Raw genomic sequence first — 20,511 nt, 5'->3', positions numbered from 1 at the left:
AATTAGAAGTGGATGTCCTTCCTGTGATATACCAAGACCTTCCTCCCATGTAGACTGACCCATGCCCATGATACCTAGCATCCTACCTGGCACACACTGGTACTCAGCAAGGGTGTGTTGAATAAAGTGAATAAGGCAGGTGCCTGAGCCTCAGCAAATTCAGCCATTGCACTCCAAGAAGAGCACAGAGCTACAGGCCACCTAGAGCCAGGCTGCTGGCAGCTTCCCTTTTAGGGAACTGAAATGGAGGGATTCCGCAGCCAAAATCAAAGTGAGTTGCTCTGATACCTGGAAGGGGCAGGTCTGTCCCAGATCAGCCCAGTTCCCTGTTCTGTTCTTGACCTTGGACCATGACCACCTTTCAGTATCACATGGTTCTTAGCAGGTACCTTGGTCATCTTTGAGGAGCAGATGTCCCTCTGGAGACAGTCTGCCTTCTTGACCAGCTTAGAAAGTGTACTGTCACCCATGACTGTTTCTCACTAGAATTGGGAGAACTTGGTGCTTTGCTTGGTCTTATGAGGGAAGACACTCTGAACACAAATGACGGTCTTCAGGGGAGATGCCAGGGCTCCTGCATCCAAGCCTCAACCCCTCATTAGGTACCAGGAGCACACAGGAGACTCCCAGGTCACAAGCCTTCTTATGAGTGTAAATCCCAACTCAGGTTCAATCTCTGTTGCCTGTGTGTAGTGGAATTGTGGGCTATTATGAGATTTCCTGAACTGAAAGACTTTCGTGAAAGAGCTGTGAGGGAAGAGGGGAATTAATATGAATGAACCCTAAAACTACTCTGAATGTGGGGTACACGCCACTGCTCTGTGGGGAGCATACACAGGCTAATAAAGTGGCTTATCTCAGCTTTATCAGACCTATGCTGGGACCCCAAGGGTTACTATGAATACCAAGTAAGTAACAATTGTCACCACACTGGAACCTTGGGGAAAAGTCTTCATCAGCGAAGCCAAGCAACGTGTGCACCATCCTGAGTTCAATCCCCAGTACCCACTGGTTTTTTAAAGCCAGGCATGGTGGCACATGCTTGTAATGTCTGTGCTTAGGAAGCAGAACCAGGTATCCCTGAAGCTCACTGCTCAGCCAGTTCAACCTACTTGGCAAGTTCCAGGGTATTGAGAGATCCTGTCTTGGGGTGGGGGTAGGGGTTGGGGCCAGATGAAGCCTCAAAACAACACCCAAGGCTGTCCAAGACTTGGACAAGCATAAGAAATCCCCTAACCACCCTCAATGAGGAGCATAGGGACCCTTTTCTTTTCACGGTCACGTCAGGGCAAACATCCCCCATGTGTCCTCCTAACAGTCAATCTAAGCCCAACATGGACACAAACCAACACGGAACTAATGAGAGCCAGTCACTGGGAACCATAGCAAACGGCTTTATTGCCCCACCCTCAGATACACTGTACTGAATTTCCAAACCTACGGAAACAGACTCAGAAAGAAAGGAGCAGGCCCAGCACAGAGACCCTGGAGCCCATTGAAATGATGGGGAGTCAAGGCCCAAAGGGCAACCAGCCCTAGCTGACAGGGTCAAAGAACAGAGAGATTTGTGCTGTAACAGTTGGATTGACTCGAGGCCGTGTCAGAGCCCTGGAGGCAATGGCTTTGACCCTCTGGATGTGATGCTCTCAGAACCGGCCCCCTGGGCAGGGCACACAGACGGGGCGGGGGCTGCAGGTTGTCCGAGCTGCACCTGTGCTGCAGGAGACAGCAGGAAGGCAGGGGAGGCACGACTTGGAGGGTGAGTAGTCAGGGGCACACGGGTTGCAGGGAAGCCTGGGAGATAGAAGAGTCAAGTTACTATCACACTCCAGCTGCTGTTTTCAAGAATGCTGACAGATCTGAGACTACACAGCAGGAAGGAAGCTTTTAAATCCTGTCTCCTTGTTTTACCCAAAGGGAAACAGATAGGTACCCAGAGAAAAAATGGAACCAATCGGATCAGAGCTAAAACCCTGAAAGTTCCTACATCAAGACATCATGCTTTTTCTGGGCACCATATGTCGTCCCCCTCCCCCGAAGAACTTTGAAAAGGTGAGAGTGTGCAGCCGTACTCACTTGCAGTCCTCACTCTCCAGCAGGCCCCGGTACGTGTTGATCTCACACTCCAGCCGGGCCCGGACATCCAGCAGCACCTGGTACTCCTGGTTCTGGCGCTCCAGGTCAGCCCGGATGTCACCAAGCTGGGACTCCACGTTGGTGATCAGACACTGCACCTGGGACAGCTGGGAGCTGTAGCGGGCTTCCGTCTCTGCCAGGGTGGAGTCCAAAGCATCTCTCTGGGAAGGCAACGGTTATAGGAAGAGGGAGAGGTTAGAGGCCAGAGAACTATCCATGAAGGTCTGCCTGGGTCTCACTGGGACTCGAGAACACCAGAATGGAAGCTCAGAGAGTCGGAGAAGCCATATCCAGGCCCCACTGAAGATGAGCGACCTCAGCTTCTATAGACCCCAGCTATAGAAGGCAGCTATGTCTTCATAATCTAGGCAGCATGTCCTTCCTAATGTTACCTCTGAGTGCTAATTACACAGAAGGTGATCTTACGCAGAGGACTTACTGCCAGGGCATGGTAAGTACTAACAGAGCCTCCTGTCCTTCACAAGGGCAGTTGGAATGTGTGTCTGGCCCTCATACCTTCTTCTCTGCACAGAGAAGCGCTGAACTAAGAATTTGAACTCTGGGAGTCCATTTGTACGGCCCAAGTTGGAACCTAGGGTTGTGTGTCTCCAGCTTGGTTCAGCAGATGCCCCACCCCAACCCAGTGCTTACCATGCTCTGCTGGGCCTGCAGCTCTATCTCCAGGGAGTTGACAGTGCGTCTCAACTCAATGACGTCTGACTGGCAGGACTGAAGCTGCTCTGAGCTGGACACGACCTGCTGGTTCAGTTCCTCAGTCTGAAACACACACACATGGGATCTAATCAGGAATTTGAGATCTCAGTATCAATGATTATGGAGATCACTTGGAATCATGAGTATGAGTCAAGGCAGACCTTCCAGATGACCCATTCGCCTCTGCTGCACCGACCTGGGTATCATACCAGTCTTCCGCATCCCTCCGGTTATTCTCCACCAAGGTTTCATACTGGCACCGCATCTCATCCAGAACACGGTTCAGATCAACGGGTGGAGCAGCATCCACCTCAACATTGAGCCGATCGCCGAGCTGGCAGCGCAGTGAGTTCACTTCCTGTGGTACAGATGCAGGTCTGTTTCCAGGTGGCTGCCTCACCTGTACTCACCTCTTTCTTCCCATTCTCGCCTACCCTTCTACTCAACTCCTTCCCCTTACCCATCTCTCCCATGCTCACTCCTCCCCCACATCCACCTCCTTCCCATGCTCACCTCCTCCCCATGCTCACCTCCTCCTCCCCCATGCTCACTCCTCCCCATGCTCACCTCCTCCCCCATGCACATCTCCTCCCCCATGCTCACTCCTCCCCATGCTCACCTCCTCCCCATGCTCACCTCCTCCTCCCCCATGCTCACCTCCTCCTCCCCCATGCTCACTCCTCCCCATGCTCACCTCCTCCCCCATGCACATCTCCTTCCCCATGCACCTCTCTCCTATGCTCACCTCCTCCTCCCCCATGCTCTCCTCCTCCCATGCACATCTCTCCCATGCTCACCTCCTCCTCCCCCATGCTCACCTCCTCCTCCCCCATGCTCACCTCCTCCTCCCCCCATGCTCACCTCCTCCTCCCCCCATGCTCACCTCCTCATGGTTCTTCTTGAGGCAGAGTAATTCTTCCTTCAGAGATTCCACCTGAGCTTCCAGGTCGGCCTTGCACAGAGTCAGATCATCCAGGATCCTGCGCAGGCCATTGATGTCGGCCTCCACCAGCTGCCGCAGGGAAACCTCGGTCTCATACCTGCAGACATGGAGAAAGGTACCCAAACCTGCGATCCCATTCATCTCAAAGTCAAGCCCCACCTCTAGACTGGCCTGGTGCTGTAAGCCTTTCCTGGTGCCTCCACACTGGATGCATCTGAAACCCCGAGCCCAGCCATCATCAGCGCCCAGCTGTACCAGGTGCAGCACAGGGACAAGCAGGACAACTCACTTGGTCCTGAAGTCATCAGCAGCCAGCTTGGCATTGTCAATCTGCACCACCAGCCTGGCGTTCTCTGCCTTGCTGCAAAGAGTCTGGGGACATAAAGACATAATTTCATGTAAGAAATGACGTTCTGCTGGTAGAACGCCCCCCCAATCCCCGCATCTGACAAGAGCTGCCTGTGGAAGGGGATAGATTACCATCCTGGAGTCTCAACAGTTTAGGGCTTTATGAGAGATGAGAATTTGTGTCAGACAGCAGAACCTCAAGAGCCCTTGCAATGTGCTGTGCCTGTGATGTGTAGTCAAGGACTAGAGAGACTGCAAAGGCATGCTACAGGAAATACTGCAGTGCGAGAGAACAAGCCTTCTCCCTGCCTTCCCATCCCCCAAGCCTGCCTCAACCCAACCGACTTGCCTCTTTAAAACAAGGAAATTAAATTTCAGAACAATGGATGGTGGTGTCAAAGGTCACACAGCCAGTTAGTTAATACAGCCCACGTTGAAGTTCTGCGTCTACAGATTGCCATCCCGATCACTTAACTTGCCTGACTTTGTCCTCTGATAGATTAGGCTTAAAATTATTGGAAAGAATAGAAGAGGCCATAGATGTGAATAAGCTTTGCTCCCTCCAAAAGTTCCCTATGGAAGCTGGGCTACTATCACACATGTTCCAGCTTCTAGGTCTGAAGCCACTCTGAACCACATACCTTCTTCTGCAGCTCCTCCATGGTTCGGAAGTAAGACTGGTAATCAGGGCACATATAGGGCACCTGCTGCTCACACCACTCCCGAATTCGGCTCTCCAGGCTAGCATTCTCCTGCTCCAGCTGACGCACCTTCTCCAGATAGCTGGCCAGGCGGTCATTCAGGGACTGCATGGTCTCCTTCTCATTGCCAGTGAGGATGCCTTCCCCAAACCAACCTCCACCCATGCCGTAGCTGGTGGCAAAGCCTCCCATCGGGAGGCAGAGAGCTGGGAGGCAGCTAGATACCCTGTAATTGCCTCTGCCCAGGCCGGCAGAACACACAGAGAAACTCCGGGCTCCCCGGGAAGGACTGGGCAGCTTGCAAGAGCTACTGGAGTACATGCTGGACATGCGAGTGGATCCCCCTCCAGCTTTACCCGGGCTCTTCAGAGATCCTGAGGAGAAGCTGGCCTTGAGGCATTTGGAAGCCATGGCCACAGTAGCCCAGATGTAAGCAGTAGATCTCTGAGAGTAGACACCCTGACACAGAGAAGTGGCTCCCTAACCCGACTTTATACTTCTGCCCCAGTGGGCGTTGGTTGGCCCTTACAAAGTGTTTTCTCCTCGTTAAAGTTAATTCCACTTTCTATCAAAACCTCTCATTAGTCTGTTATTTAGCTTCCCGTGAACATATCCCAGCCTCATAAAACAGAAGCCCCGTTGGACAAGTGGGTCTCATAGCCCTACATCCTGGGAAGTCCCAGTCTGCACTAGCTCTTCAAAGGGGCCTGTCATCAGAACCCAGACTTCGGCCTCCTTGTTAAGCAGGTGTGGGAGTCTCATCACTCTTTTGCCTTCTCTGGCTTTGTCTCCTTTGATGGACAGCAGGGGGGCGGGGGGTAGGTGGGCCTGAAAGTGGCTAAAAGGCAGGGGTCTTGTGGCTTGGGCATACATAAAAGGCTCTTGAATGGGCCCGGAAGATATGGCCACGCTGACAAATTGTATCAGGTTTCTCTGGACTGCTGTGGTTTTAATGTGACATGAGGAACCTTTTGTCCTGGACAAAATAGGACATTAGCAACCCTCAACCCAACAGAGCCTCGATAGGCACACCCCTACTTCCTTGCCAGGAGCTCTGCTCTGGTTACACAGCTTCAACTCTAGCCAAAACAGCTCGAAGTCAATTCCTGGTGACACCTACAGCCTTGTTTAGGAGTGCACGTCTTTTCCAGCCCCAGCAGAAATAGAGAAGACTTTCCTCCTAGTTGCCTGAATTGGTGGAGGGGAAGATGCGTATCTGATTCACACATCTCTTCAGCAGGTACAAGGAACCTGAGTCTCACAGGCTCATCTCTGCACTGGAAACTGGTTGACCTGATGCCTAAAACTTTTGATGAGACATCTGATTAGTCCAGTGTGTAGACAAGCGACACCTGGACCCAGGGCTGAGGAGAGGTGTGATGGGAATGGAATCACACCAGGAGAGAGCCTGTGTATGGCACCTGCCTTCTGAACCATTCTGCAGTTTGGAGTTCTGTTGCCCTTCTAAGAACTACCTTCCTATTAGGAAGCAGCAACGAGCTGAGACCAGCAGGGAGCCTGGCACGGTGCTCAGCACCTCACCTGTGCTGTCTACAGACCTCCATCATGGTCCCCACCCTGTAGGTGAAGACAGCAGAACCTGGATATAAAAGCGTGCTTAGCACCTCCAGCTTGTGGCTGGCACAACTTGGAATTCTGTCCCAGGCTGCAAGATAGGATGGAATCTGTGCAAAACAGAGAGGAGAGAAGTGAAATAGAATATACAAGGAATCCAGGAAAAGCAGCCTGACCTCATGGTGACATCTGAACACAGGCTCAAACCTCCATGCCACCATGAACCACCTGACTTCACCTCTCAGGGTTTTCCTCTGTTTCTCCCTCTGTGATGAGAACAAATGTTAATGCCTGCACCCTGAGTTGCCTTAAGCATTAAGTGAGCCTTGAAGAAGCCCAAACAGCAATTTCTCACAACAAGGGCTCCTAGTGACAGCTGCCAGTCCCTCCACAACTGCAGTCTTGTTAAACTGGAACTCCGTAATGCCTGGCAGCTGTCATCTGGAAGTGGGGACAGATCCTAAGCACACAGTTCACTGTCCTGTGGGCCAGGTGCATAGGTTTGGAAGCCTGCGATATAGACCTCCCATGATTCACTGCACCATTTCCACACCCTGGGATCCGGTGTGATCAGCCCCACCCAGCATAACCCTAGGGTGCCAATGGCTACCTCAACCTCTCCTGCTGGGAACTGCACGCCTCAGTGCAAAGATGCAGCTGAGCTGAGAGCCTGGTTAAACCTCCTGGGATGTTTGTATTTCCCACCCATCCCCCTCCTAAGACACAGTCTTCTGGGTATGCTCTCCAGGCTCATCAGGACCGATCTGAAGCCATTCAGCCTGGTGAAGTCATTGCAAAAAGGCCTGGAAATTCCATATCATCTGCTCAACCTCCGGAGGTCACATAGCTTTCCTGGTGGGGCATTACCCCTGAGCAGCCCAGACAGGGACCAAGTGCTGTTGGCAGCTTTGGATACTCTTCCAAATCACCTCATTAATGGCAATAGCAGCAAGCCCCCCACCCCCACCCCCATCACCCACTGAGCATTCAGAACCTGTGCTCAATCTTTCCACACATTCTCTCACTTGGTCTTCACAACACCCTCCTCAGACGTGAGATTGGCAAACCAACAACCCTACTGGACAGGCAAGGACTTTCATTGCTTTAGAGCCGCCCAAAGTCACCCAGGCAAGGAATAGCAGAGGTGGCTGAAATTCTCTTGTCCAAAGTGTGCAGTCCCCCTCAACTGAAACCTTTCTCTCTCTCTCTCTCTCTCTCTCTCTCTCTCTCTCTCTCTCTCTCTCACACACACACACACACACACACACACACACACACACACACACACACCACCTACACGCTGCATGAATAGAGGGTGCCAACTCCCACAGGAAGCCAATAGTTGGGGCAGAGAATACTTTATGCAAGGTCCACACAGGCTCTGCCAGGAGACTAAAGCCCTGCGCTTTCAGTGACTCCGGCCCTCAGACCTGTCCCACTGCCTCCAGGGGCTCAGTCCCAGCCACTTCTTCTCACTGGAGCTCACGCTCCTTTCCAGGCCTGCTGTGCCCACCCAACACTTAGAAGCAATGGCAGAGGCCAGGAGAGGACTCTTTGTTCTGTACGAACCGTTGCCCTCTGTCTTGTGTTTCTCCCTCTCTCCCCATCTCACCAAGGGACTGGGCTGCCCTGGGGGCTAACAATGTCCAAAACACTGCTGTGCTTCTAGATGTCTCAGAGTAAGTGTGAGTGAGCGTGAGCGTGAGTTTGTGTGTGTGTGTGTGTGTGTGTGTGTGTGTGAGAGAGAGAGAGAGAGAGAGAGAGAGAGAGAAAGTGGGGGGGTGAGTGGATTGTGCTACATAAGAAAATGAAGGGTTCTTAGGAGATTTGAGCATAGAAAGGAGACAAAAGAAGACAAGGAAAAATGATTGACTAGGAGAAGAGGCAAACACATCGTTCTGCTAATCCTAGCCTTAGAGATAAAGAGGGAGAAGCCCCAAGACAGGAATCAACAGTACCTGCCCCAACAAGCCAATAAGCCAGGTCCCCTAGCAGAAAACAGAAGCCATCTGCTCAAGGCCCCGTGAGCCAACTCAAAGGTGTGGCTGAAAAATCCTGATAAGATGCTTTTAGATAATTTGATATTTAAAAAAAACAAACAAGTAAGTAATATTTCGGTGCTATAAGAGAGCTTATGAACTGTGCTGTTCCATTTTTCCCTTAGGATTCTTTTTCAAAAACCAAAATTAAAAAGCTGCCCAGAACCCCATATCAGCAAGAACTAACATTGTTTAGCAAGCGTCCTAATTACCTTCTCCTCTCCGGACTCTGTCCAGATGTGCCCTGCCGTCCCCAGAACATGGCACGGACATACTCAGCTGCACTCGAAACTGCCTTCCACCTTCTCTCCTTTGTTTGCCCAACCTTGAAGGCTTCTACCAAATCCAAATCTCCCCTGAACTCTTCCCTGATCACCCCTACACTCCACAAGCTCTCCCCATGTTCACAACTCAAAGCCCTACCCTGCCCTGGCTCTTGCTATCACAGGACTCAACTGGGGAATGAGAGAAGGAAGTTTGCAACCTGATGGCTGATCCTTAGGAGCCATGCCTGTTGTCTGCTGTTGATGCTGCTGATTCCACGCCCCTGCTCCTCCCCAACTGAGCCCTAGTGTGCTATAGCACAGGATGCCCTGGGAAGCTCCTCATGCATTAGTTTATTCATTGAAGTGTGGGAATCTGTAAATGAGGACCAGATAATTTATCTAGAAAGTAGAGAATAACTGACCACCTTGAACATAAGTTTATCATCTTATCCCTCTCCTGATGTCATGGAGAGGGGCAGTGGGAGAGGAGTCGAGACAACTGGGGGGGGGGGTCCTAGGACTTGCTGCGCAGTGTTGGGTTGCAGCCTTTCCATCAATAGCCACAGTTAAGGGTGTGTGGGTGAGGCTGAGCATAGGAGGGGTTCCTTCACTAACCCAAATGCTTTGAAGGATTTAGTAAGAATTGAAGCAATGCTGCATAAACAAACTGAATGCTCCTAATCACACAGGGCTGTTTGAGGGTAGCCCAAAGACTCTTCCTTTTTATTCAGACAAACTCTGGTAAGCAACACATCTTGAGTGCTGAGGACACAATGTCCCATCAGAGAGCTCCCGGAGGCTTCAACTCACAGAAAAACTGTCAAGGCTAAGGAGTCTCTGGGCAAGCCCAAGCACATGCCATAGAGTGGCAGAGTGACCCCAGCCAAACTCTTCATTCTGCCTGCGGACATCTTCTCCTAGGCGCTTCTTCTGAACCTCTGGCGTCCTTGTGTTTGGCTTAGTCACTAAAAAATGGTGGTATTGGCAGTGCTCTTGGCATCAAGAAGCCAAGACAGAAGAGCTGGGTATTGCCAGGACTCAGCCTCTCACTGCTCTGTAGTCTTGGATAAGTCCCTGCTGGGTTTGTTTGTGTTCTGAACTGGAAATGGGTGAGAAGGCAGAGGCCAGCGTGAGACTTCTGACTTCTCGTAGGCTCTCCTTCTGTGATTATCGGATGTCCAGAACCTAGCCCAATTAAACTCCACACACAGATCAGCACTGCTCAGCCAGGAGAGTCCAAGCACCCTGAGCTCCACCCCACTTAGCATAATCTATCTCAAGCACAGCATTTTATGCATCCTGCAAACCAAATATGGAGATTCGTTGCTGCCTGTCACCACAAAGGCCAATGAGCAGAAATGAGAATCAAATTTATATTATACTTTATTAGGAGAGATGGGGATCTGGAAAGGCAATAGGTTAACATCACTGTTTTTAAAAACACTGCCTTTTGTTCCATCTTCAGCCAGAAACTTCACAGGACGTGGGCTGGGTGAGAGAGCGAAGGCTGTCAATCACTGGTGCTCAGGCTCACCTCTCGGGTTAGGTTCAGATGCATTCATGAGACTTGTGATGTCTATGCCGATACCATCCCTGCTCATTCTGTGGATGTCTGTGCTCAAGGGCTTCCTGAGATTCTAAGTCTAAGGAGCATCCACCATCATCAACCTTGTGCTCCGCCCAGGGCATCTGAGCTGGGGGTTACTAGAGCAGACAAAGCACTAACAAGGCATACATGCTAAGCTCCTAACAACATATGTGTACTGACTCCATTCTACAATACAGAGCACAGATGTATCTTTATAATATAGAACTTTAAAGTACCCCTATCTGTCCCTCTAGGTCCTCTATCATTCCTGTGCCCCCATGTTAAGAACATGGATTTGCCTGACTCCTGTCTTCACCTCCAGTTCACCCCAACTCCTCTCCATGGTGTAGTTGGCTCACACTGGGTCATCATAGATTGGTCCTCTCTAGTTGGCCCTGGGACTCATCTCTATTGAACTGACCCAGAGAGACAGGAGCTGGGCAAGGGAGAAGGTAGGAAGGAAGGAATGAGAGATGAGCACTGATCCCATCAGGACTGCTGAAGAAGGCCAGAATGAGAGCCTTTATATCTCTCCTGGCTATTTCAGGGTAGATGCCTACAGGGAAGGCTAATCAGGGAACAGTGGCTGGCAACCACCAAGTCTGAGATGGAGGTCGGTGACCAGAACCTAAAGCATCTCCAATACTAAAAATTTGTGATCACACTGCAACTTTGCCATATCCCATGCCCAAACACCCCAGGACACTAACCATTCAGGAATCAACAGAATCAGGCAGGGTCAGATTTGCTATGCCAAGAGAACACTTTATTTGGGAATATTTCCAAGGGAAACCTGGTTTTGCACAGCGTAAAAAGCACAGTTAAGACCAGAAACAATAGATGAATTTGAGTAGAAAAACCTGCTAAGCAGAGAGGGCCCTAGGGAAGTGCAAGATCATTTAGCTGCCAAGAGCCACAAGGTGTCCTCCTTCCTGTGGCCTAGGCACCACTGGTGACAGGTCACATTGCACGGGGCACCACGTGCTCCCTGGAGGAGATGACTCTTCCATCCCTGATCTCCTCAGTGATGGTACGGACCTGGGTGCTGACTTGAGAAGCTGGGGTGCAGGGCCCAGTTGGGGCACAGGGTACAGCCGTGGTGCAGGATGTAGAAGGGATGTAAGGAACTCTTACAGCAGGCTTGCATTCCGTGGAACAAGGGTGAGCAGGAAGCCTGAAGAAATAAAAATCACATGACATGTACTTGGCATTAGAGTATTAGACTGGAGGGAGGGGGGTCCTGCAGGACAGTAGTAATGGCAGTGAGTGGAATCAGAGCAAGTGAGGTCTCAGTGATTCTGAGATTTGGTCTGGATTGGAGGTTCGGTCTGTAGGAAGGGAGACTAGAAGCTTCCACCAAAACGTGGCCAAAGATGGGCTTACCCTGGCTTAGCTTGCCCCCCTTGAGCATTACTCGAGACCTGGACCAGAAAGGATCTTCAATGGTTTTAGCTCAGTTACCTTCATCTTTGTAAGAGCCACTTAGCTCTGAAAGTGTGTCCAGCCCTTCTCCCTGCCCAGCTCTGGGGTGGGGGTGGGGGGTGTCCCAGGATCACTCACTTGCAGTCCTCCTCGTCTAGCAGGCGGCGGTAGGTGGCGATCTCTGACTCCAGCCTGGCCTTGACATCCAGCAACACCTGATACTCATGGTTCTGACGTTCTAGGTCACAACGAATCTCAGCCAGCTGGGACTCCACATTGGTGATCAGACATTGCATCTGGCCCAGCTGGGAGCCATAGCGGGCCTCTGTCTCAGCCAGGGTAGATTCCAGAGAATTCCGCTAGAGTAGGGGAAGAAAAGCTATTGAGAAGGAATTCCACCCTAAATCCCCGCTGTCCTGGTATCTGCACACAGTCATAGTTAGACCCTGTGACAGCATGATGGGCAGCACACTGGTAAGTCAGAGAGCCTTTAACAGGCAGAGACCACCCACCATGCTCTGTTGAGCCTGCAGCTCGATCTCCAGGGCGTTGACTGTGCGCCTCAGCTCGATGATCTCTGTCTGGCAGCACTGCAGCTGCTCTGAGCTGGACACCACCTGCTGGTTCAGCTCCTCCGTCTACAGAGAAGGGGAGAATGCAGAACAGGGGCAGACCTAGTGTCCCTTCTTTATCCCACCCCTCAGCCTGTAGTCCTGGATTGCCAGCCTCACCTGGGTGTTGAACCAAGCCTCCACATCTCTACGGTTATTCTCCACCAGGGTCTCATACTGGCATCGCATGTCATCCAGTATCTTGTTGAGATCCACTGGGGGAGCAGCATCCACCTCCACATTCAGCCGGTCCCCAAGCTGGGAACGGAGTGCATTGACTTCCTACAGTGGCAAAGTAAGGTAGTATGAGGCTGTGGAAAGGTTGCTGGCTTGGTAGGCTCAATGATCTAGGCTCAAACTCTCATCCCTCTCTTGAGTACCATGAAACAGAAGAGCTAACCTCTTTGAACATGCCCCTCCACACACATACACACACACACACACACACACACACACTGGTCTATCTATGCTAACTCCTCCTGAGGATTTGGGGGATGACACAGCCCCAAGCAAATAGACTTCTATCAGACACCATAATCCAAAGAGTTGTAGCATCATGGGTGAGGGTGTACTCTCTGTGGGACTATAGGCAAATGATTTCACATCTTTATGACCATCTTCTCAGCTGTAAAATGGAGCTTATGGTGGGAGCTAACTCTTAGAATCACTGTGAAGATGAGACAGATGTAAAGTGTTTCACATTCTGCCATACAATAGGCCCAAGGGCCAGCAGCGGCTCCTCAGTGGGAAGGGATCCTTGGGCAGCAGCCTCACCTCCTCATGGTTCCTCTTGAGACACAGCAGCTCCTCCTTCAGGGACTCAACCTGTGCCTCCAGGTCAGCCTTACACAAGGTCAGCTCATCCAAGATCCGGCGTAGACCATTGATGTCAGCCTCCACCAGCTGCCGCAGGGACAACTCCGTCTCGTACCTACACACACAGAACCCTGCCAAGTCTGCAGCCAGGGAAGGTCCGTTCCATAGCTAACTTGGAGTGAGAAGCATGGCGGCCCTTTCCCGTGTCCCAGGAGGGATCCAGGGCCTCTGCCTTGTCTTCCCATTTACAACTGAATCTGGCTTTATTCCCTCCTCATCAGCTCCCAAAGGTAGGGCTCAGATTTGACACAGACCAAGCATCTCCTGGTTGTGCTACTCACTTGGTCCGGAAGTCATCAGCGGCCAGCTTGGCATTGTCAATTTGTAATATCAGCCTGGCGTTCTCAGACTTGGTCAGCAGGATCTGAAAAACAAGAGGTTTTGCCTGAACTGAGGAAGACCCAGCAATGCGACGGGCATGGGGTGGGGAACCCAGCTCACAGATGCCTCTAAAAGCAGGCAAAGTCTCCAAATATCCAGGCATGGAGGGAGATCAGAGCCCAGGAGGGACACCATACCACTGTCCCATCAGTCCTGGCTTCTGTAGCCTCCAGGCTGGCCTAACAGGCTATATCAGGATGAGGCAGGCCTGGTATCTGATTCTGGATCCCATGTTCAAGTTATATGATCTTGGACAAGTTGCTAAGCCTCTCAAAATTCAACCTTCTTATGTTAGATAGGCATAGTAGTATCCATATCTCCAGGATGAAGAATAAGTAAGCCGACAGCTTACTTATTCAGGTGTTGGATACAGGACTACACCAAGTGGGGACAAAGGTCATGATCCTTCCATCTCTAAGCTAAGATGATGAAGCAAATAGAAGAATGGCTGGTAACAGGGCACACAGAGCAGCAGAGAAGCCTGGGTCACCAGGGAACCACATCCCAGAGAGTAGAGCTCTCCTTCCAGAATTCTCTGTGAGCTTCAGTCCCATCTGGCTGAGTCTTAGATTGGAAATCTTCCTGGAGTTGTCTGGCCAGCTGAGAGGACCTGGCCTATTACCTTCTGCTGCAGATCCTCAGCGGTCTTGAAGTAGGACTGGTAGTCGGGACAGATGTATGGGATCTGACACTCGTACCACTCCCGGATGCGGCACTCCAGCTGTGCGTTCTCCTGCTCCAGCTGCCGCACCTTCTCCAGGTAGTTGGCCAGTCGGTCGTTCAAGACTTGCATGGTGGCCTTCTCATTGCCATTGAAGGCACCCTCGCAGAACCAGCCCCCGCTCCCAGCAAAGCCAGAGGAGTGGCATCCAGAGGACAGGTAGGTGCCTGGCAAGCAGCTGCCAAGGCCAGAGAAGCCTGTCCTGAAGGAGGACATTGGCCCCACAGTGCCAACCAAACTGGGGGCCCTGCAGGAGCCCATAGAGTGGATGGAAGATATCCGAGAGAAGCTCCCTGTGGTGCCACAGAGGCCCTTGGCAGACCCAGCAGAGAAGGTCGGGGTGCAGATCTGGGTGGCCATGATGCTAGTGAGGAGGGTTACAGAATAGGTAGGATCGCAGGTTGTGGATTCTCCAGGCCTCCCTGGAGTGCTTATATACAATCTTCATGGGGTGTTGGCATATTCCAAGGCTTTAGCTCTTGGGAAAGCCCTGTCTGAGCCCAGAAAGTCCATCTCATTACAATGTCATTTTTGCCATCCATCAGAATTTCTTTCCTTGTAAAAGAAAAAAAAAAATGCTGAATTGGGTTTGCTAAGTCAGGACTCTCAGTCATCATCATTCTCTAGCAGACTGAATTTTATTGCCACTTCAAAGAGTCTTTGCCTCAGACCTCATAAAATGGGAGTGGCCTTGCATATGACATTTGGTTTCTGTCCTCCCTACCTGCCTTCCCCTGAGGAGTCCATTCTGTCCATCCCCCACTCCCACAGCTGTTCATCATTGCCTGGGCCACTGGAGCAATAAAAAAGGAGTGAAGGGATGGACATTACAAGATGGAATATTATTCCACTATAAAGAAAAATAAAAATATGGATTTTTCAGGAAAACAATGGAACTGGAAAGTATTGTGTTGAGTTGGGAAGCTGACAAATGCCACAGGTCAGACAAGGAACCCCTAAAAGAGACTTTAAAGGCAAAGAGGGTAATAGAATGTGTGGTGTGAATCTAGAAAGGCCAAAGTGGGGTGCAAAGGTTAAGTGAGGATGGAGGACAGGAAGATGAGGGAAGAAAGGAGAGCGGAGCCAAGCAAAATGAATAAATATCTATTCACATAAATATATTCCATAAAGAACACGATACCTCATAAGCTAATTCAAAAAGTAAAATAAGGGGCAGCAAGATGGCTCAGTGGGCAGAAGCACTTGCCTGACAACCTGGGTTTGATCCTTGGATCTCAAAGTAGAAAAGACCTCATTTATACAGGATGTCCTCTGACCTCCTCTCACACACACACACACACACACACACACACAGCACACACAACAACACACACACACACTGAGGCATAGGTATGTCTGCACTCACGCACACTTATCATGAACACATGCACAGAAGAAGAAGAAGAAGAAGAAGAAGAAGAAGAAGAAGAAGAGGAGGAGGAGGAGGAGGAGGAGGAGGAGGAGGAGGAGGAGGAGAAAAGAGTGAAGAAAAGAAAGCAAGGAAGAAAGAAAGAAAGAAAGAAAGAAAGAAAGAAAGAAAGAAAGAAAGAAAGAAAGAAAGAATAATTTTCAGAATAAAATTTTAAAGAGCGAACATGTGCTAGGCCCGTGGTATGCCTGAGTGGGTAAAGGCGTTTGCAGCCAAGCCTGATGGGGGAAATCCAATCCCCAGGCCCACACGGCAGAGGAAAGAATCGATCCACTACAACAAGTTTCCCTTTGATCCTCACATATGTACCAGGCTTCCATGTACCCGTGTATACACATACACACAAAATAGGTAAATATAATTTTTAGATTTTAAATTAAGACCATTGGAAGAGAGATGGGCGTGGTTGTAGACCTGCGGTGTTCGGGGTTGTAACTCTTCCGGTTTGAATCATAACAATCATGGACCACGGTTGACCATGACCAGGAAACTTCAACCAGCTGTGGTTCATTGCTTACACACTCCCTCACTGTAATCAAGGGTGAGTGGTCATAGTTAAATCTGAAACCAGGGCACTTAGACCCCAACTCAGGGTACCTAGAACTTAGGGACAAGAGATACACATTCAAATCCTGGCTCTTTCGATCATTTTCCCTCTGACACTGGGCATGTTACATTTCTGGAATCCTTGGTGGCCTGGTGGAAACAGTGGAGATCATTGTGCTGTTCCAACTATGTCACACAGATACAAGGAGGATCCAAAGACAGCTACAGATGTTCTTTGAAAGCCTCTACATGCTTTGAAAGTGCTGGTCAGTCAAAAAGACAGTCTTTGGTGGTGATTTGTGGAAAGGACAGCAAAGGCTCATGGGTATAAACACTCTGCTGGAGTTCCTGATGTCTCTGTTCTCCCTAGACACAGTTATGGTGACAGTGGGGGTGAGGGGGGAGGTACCCCATAACCAATCCTTCAGACAGTTCATGAACTGATCTTCATGGAATCCACCTGTCTGGAGCCATAGGCAGGACCTGAAGACTGCTTCCCTTGTGGTCTTTGTCTTCCCTGAACCTAAGCCACTTAGACCTTCCTGGTCTCTGAACACATCCTAGATATGACCAATGGCAGAGAAGGAATAAAAAGAACAAAACCAAGTGCTACCAGACTCCTAAACAAATCATGAGAAGAGACTGAAAATTGTAGACCAAAGATAAATCTGGTTCTTCTACTTCAAACCCTGGACTTTCCCGAGTCCTACTTGCTCTTCCCCTATAGAGTCATCTTGCAAAGCTGGCATTTATGGAAGCATTTATGTGCTTCTGAAGCTGTGGTTCTCAACCTCTTAAAGCACTTTATACGCTTCTCTCTGAGATTACTCAAGGAGGGCGATTGGCTGTGGGAAACACGCCCAGGATGGTAGACACCTCCACAGGTGCCTGAGAGCAGATCTGTGCAGCTCTTCCTCATAGAGAGAGCAGGGACTAATCAGCCTCTACCTCCACAGCTCTAGGTGCCTTGCCAACAACTGCCTCATGATTGCCTTTCTCCCAGCTCTCCTGCAAGGCTAAGACTAGCCTATCCTGGGACTTCTTGATTAAGCAGTGTAGACACTGTGGCTTGACCAATTCCAAGTTCTTCAGGACTAATCTGCATCCTGTAAAGTTTCTGTGATGTTTCTCACCTCCACTACTTGATGCCACTCTTCTTGGGATCCCTATCTGTCCTGTCCTCCTTCCATACCAAGTGCCCTGGGTTTTTGGGTAGGAGGGAACTCACCCTACTCCCTGCTCCCCTTACACAGCGGCCTGGGTGGGAAGCCACAGTAGTACAGGAGGCCTTCCCAAGCTGACTGGGCCTGCCCATGCATTCATTCACTTACTCAATGAGTACTCATTGGGACCTACACTGCACCAAGCTTGTTCTAGGTGTGAGAGAGGCATTTAAAAAGCTGAAGTTTTGCATTCACAGAGAGAGCTTATATTACTTCTTAGCCTAGTTATGATGACCGAATTGCCAACGGATATTAGTTACGTCCCCTGGGAAGGGGAGAGTGGTGATGCCCCTCTGACAACTGTTGACTATGAGGACAGAGACTGAGGTCCTGATCAGGCTTCCTCTAACCTCCCCCCATTTTGTCTTCTGCAGAAACTATGGCAGAGTTTGTGGTCTCTGTTTGTCCACCCAGGCAAACCCTCAACACACCTAAACCCAATTTGTCTTGCTAACCACATGGTTTGTCATGTAAAATGGGCGAGAGAGTAGCCCTTAGCAAACTCTCTACACAGGTTTTTCTAAAACCAATCCAAAATATACTAGCCTAAGGCTTGGACTCTGGGCCTAGCTCTATCCAAGTTCCCTGAGTGAGCCCCATACACTGTGGATCTCAGCTCACCCATCTGAACAGGGGATGGGCCTGGACAATGGCCTGACTTCCACCCACCTCAGATATCCTGTAGTTAGCTCTCCACAAGCATTCCACGGAGACTAAGAGTCAGTTAGGATATGGCTACAGTTTATTCTCTTGCTCCAAACCCCCTGTCCCTGTCACTCACCCTCAGAATAAAGAGGAGTTACAGAGGGTCAAACACATGACACTATGAGGGTTTTTTTTTCCCTTCAAAACATCTGCAAACTTCATGGTTTCCCTTTGCCTCCAGCACACTCACCACAACAAAATGACAGAGGCTCCCTCCCTCCCTCTCTTCCTCCCTCCCTCTCTACCTACCTTCCACTCTATAAGCAGTAGCAGTGTTGGCCCACCTCTCCAGGCTGTTCCTGAGAAGGGCTTCTTCAGAAGTCAATATCACTGAACACCAAGCAGACATCCCAGCATTCCCAGGCTAAAATGACATCTATGGCTAAAATATCTGGAGACTTCACTGTACCAAAAAATTTTAGACAACACAGTGGTCCTAGCTGCTCACTGCCTCTGAGCCTCGGCCTTACCAGCAGGTGAATGGCTCTCCTGCCAGTCACAGAATTGTGAAAGCTTTCCCAAAGGGGGCTTGATAAATTAGAAATTAGGACATTAGTTTCAAAAATCAAAACTACTCTGAAACCCACAAATGAGGAACTGAAGTCGACTGCCCTTCCCAAGGCACCCGGCCGCTTAAGGAAGTGCTGTCTTTTGTAGCTCTGCCTGATTGTTCAAGAAGATACAACAGCTAAAGAGGCAGTGTCTTCCTGCTTCCAGAGTACAGCAGTCCCTTGGCCAGGATTCTCTGTCTAGTCTCTGACCCTTCCCCTAGAGCTGTGGTTCTCACCCTTCCTAATGTTGCAATATAGGTTCTCATGCTGTGTTTTTCCATGGTCTTAGGCGACCCCTGAGAAAGGGTTGTTCAATCCCCAAAGGGCTCCTGACTCACAGGATGATAACCTCTACCCTAGAACTTCCTTCAGGTCCAGGCACCAACTGCAGTCCCAGAGGGTGTTCTCTGACCACCATGACTCCGTTTTGGAGAACAGGAAGAAGAGGAAAATTGCTGCTGAGGGAACAGAAAAGATCCTTTTTCTCAAGCCAATCTTAGAACACCATCAACCTCAAGATCAATAGCCAGGTAACCGTCTCTGTCGATGTCTCTGCCTTCGACTAAGCTTCCATCTGAAAGCTGAAGTTCTGCTTAGATAAAGCTGGATTGTCCTAGGGACTCTGAGAAATCACTCCCATTCTGAGAGAATACAAGGACGACATGCTGTGATACATCCAAGGAACTCTCTCAGCAAGGATCTCCTCCGCCCACCCCCAGCCCCATCTTCTCCAATCTTTGGTCAAATATGTGCGCCACCACATCACCATAGAAACCCCCCCAAAGGTAGCAGAGAAATCAGGTCACACAGTAGCCAATGGGACACCAATGAGAACAAGGTCGCTCAAGATAGCCAACATCTGTCCATCTTTAAGCAGCCTGCTGGCTCAGGCTTGATTTTTCTGGTTTTCTCATCTTACCTGTTTTCACCCTGAGATCCACACACAGGTCCTGGAAAAGTCCCTATCATAGAAGGAAACTGAAAACTGGTTCCATCTCCTAGTTTTTTCAGACCCCACCTGGGACCCCACCCTCAGTCAATTCTTCTCTCCCCCATACAACTGTTCTTTCCTTGTAACAAGAAATCTATCCAAACGCGAAGCACCTGGGATATCTGTCCCTCCTCCTGAGAAGCCTGGTTACTATATATTCTGCTTTAAACAACCATTTCCATAGCTCCTGCCAAATGCGCCACCAGCTGATGTCAGATGCTAGTACATCTAGGAGCTGGTACACTAAGGTGAAGAGAGCATGGTGGGAAGTTAAAACCCTTATAATAGAGACATTTCTAACCATTCGTTTAATGGTTAGAAAGAATCCAGGAAATATCTCACTGGGTCTTGATGGTGAAAGACTCAGGTCCACTCATGGATCTAGGAAGGACAGGGCTACCAGATTCAGTGAGTGAGAAAACATACTTAATATTTAGAATATGGTTATACCAAAATGTTATTTTCTATCTGTAAAACCAATTGTCTGAGCAGCCTGGGCTCTGTGTGGAAGTCTTCAGTAGGGATATCTATCACTATTTAAGGGCCTTGACCAAGCAAGATGTTACTGTCCCTTGCCTCCCTGACACCATGAAGTTGGCTGATACTGGGGACAGGTCAATCAGACTTCCCTTGGAAGACCCTGACATTTGACTCCTTTATGTCCTGTCTCCATAGCTGCTCTTAGGCCTTCCCACCCTCCATAAGCAGTACTCAGAAGTCTGCGGACTAAGTCGTCATGCCTGGA

The 20,511-nt window shown here is 50.0% G+C and overlaps 2 protein-coding genes across 2 annotated transcripts; both read right to left on the bottom strand.

Annotated features, from left to right (window-relative positions):
- Positions 1 to 1,646: 1,646 nt before the first annotated feature.
- Krt35 (keratin 35) lies at positions 1,647 to 5,253 on the bottom strand. The gene is made up of 7 exons (XM_052196894.1): positions 4,783 to 5,253; positions 4,083 to 4,165; positions 3,734 to 3,890; positions 3,047 to 3,208; positions 2,788 to 2,913; positions 2,077 to 2,297; positions 1,647 to 1,794 (listed from the first exon to the last, which is right to left on the bottom strand). Exons 1-7 carry the CDS (start codon positions 5,251 to 5,253, stop codon positions 1,647 to 1,649), a joined length of 1,368 nt encoding a protein of 455 aa, XP_052052854.1.
- A 5,798-nt stretch (positions 5,254 to 11,051) lies between these two features.
- Positions 11,052 to 18,786, bottom strand: LOC127695033 (keratin, type I cuticular Ha6). The gene is made up of 8 exons (XM_052196893.1): positions 18,474 to 18,786; positions 14,223 to 14,876; positions 13,501 to 13,583; positions 13,118 to 13,274; positions 12,464 to 12,625; positions 12,245 to 12,370; positions 11,871 to 12,091; positions 11,052 to 11,484 (listed from the first exon to the last, which is right to left on the bottom strand). Exons 2-8 carry the CDS (start codon positions 14,679 to 14,681, stop codon positions 11,271 to 11,273), a joined length of 1,422 nt encoding a protein of 473 aa, XP_052052853.1. The 5' UTR covers positions 14,682 to 14,876; positions 18,474 to 18,786; the 3' UTR covers positions 11,052 to 11,270.
- Between the last annotated feature and the right edge of the window lie 1,725 nt (positions 18,787 to 20,511).

Source organism: Apodemus sylvaticus, chromosome 10 (assembly GCF_947179515.1).
Source record: "Apodemus sylvaticus chromosome 10, mApoSyl1.1, whole genome shotgun sequence".
Classification (NCBI taxonomy): domain Eukaryota; kingdom Metazoa; phylum Chordata; class Mammalia; order Rodentia; family Muridae; genus Apodemus; species Apodemus sylvaticus.
The sequence above is the reverse complement of the archived record's forward strand: the minus strand, read 5'-3'. Positions and strand labels throughout refer to the sequence as shown.

Bases quoted from the DNA above. Each gene is read 5' to 3' on its own strand.
- Krt35 (XM_052196894.1), bottom strand. From the start codon at position 5,253: ATGGCTTCCAAATGCCTCAAGGCCAGCTTCTCCTCAGGATCTCTGAAG. The intron at 3,891-4,082 runs GTGAGTTGTCCT...CCATGTCTGCAG, and splicing joins GCTGATGACTTCAGGACCAA to GTATGAGACCGAGGTTTCCC. The intron at 2,914-3,046 runs GTCGGTGCAGCA...TGTGTGTTTCAG, and splicing joins AAGACTGGTATGATACCCAG to ACTGAGGAACTGAACCAGCA.
- LOC127695033 (XM_052196893.1), bottom strand. From the start codon at position 14,681: ATGGCCACCCAGATCTGCACCCCGACCTTCTCTGCTGGGTCTGCCAAG. The intron at 13,584-14,222 runs GTAATAGGCCAG...CTTGTTTTTCAG, and splicing joins CTGAGGATCTGCAGCAGAAG to ATCCTGCTGACCAAGTCTGA. The intron at 12,092-12,244 runs GTGGGTGGTCTC...CCCCTACTCTAG, and splicing joins TGCAGGCTCAACAGAGCATG to CGGAATTCTCTGGAATCTAC.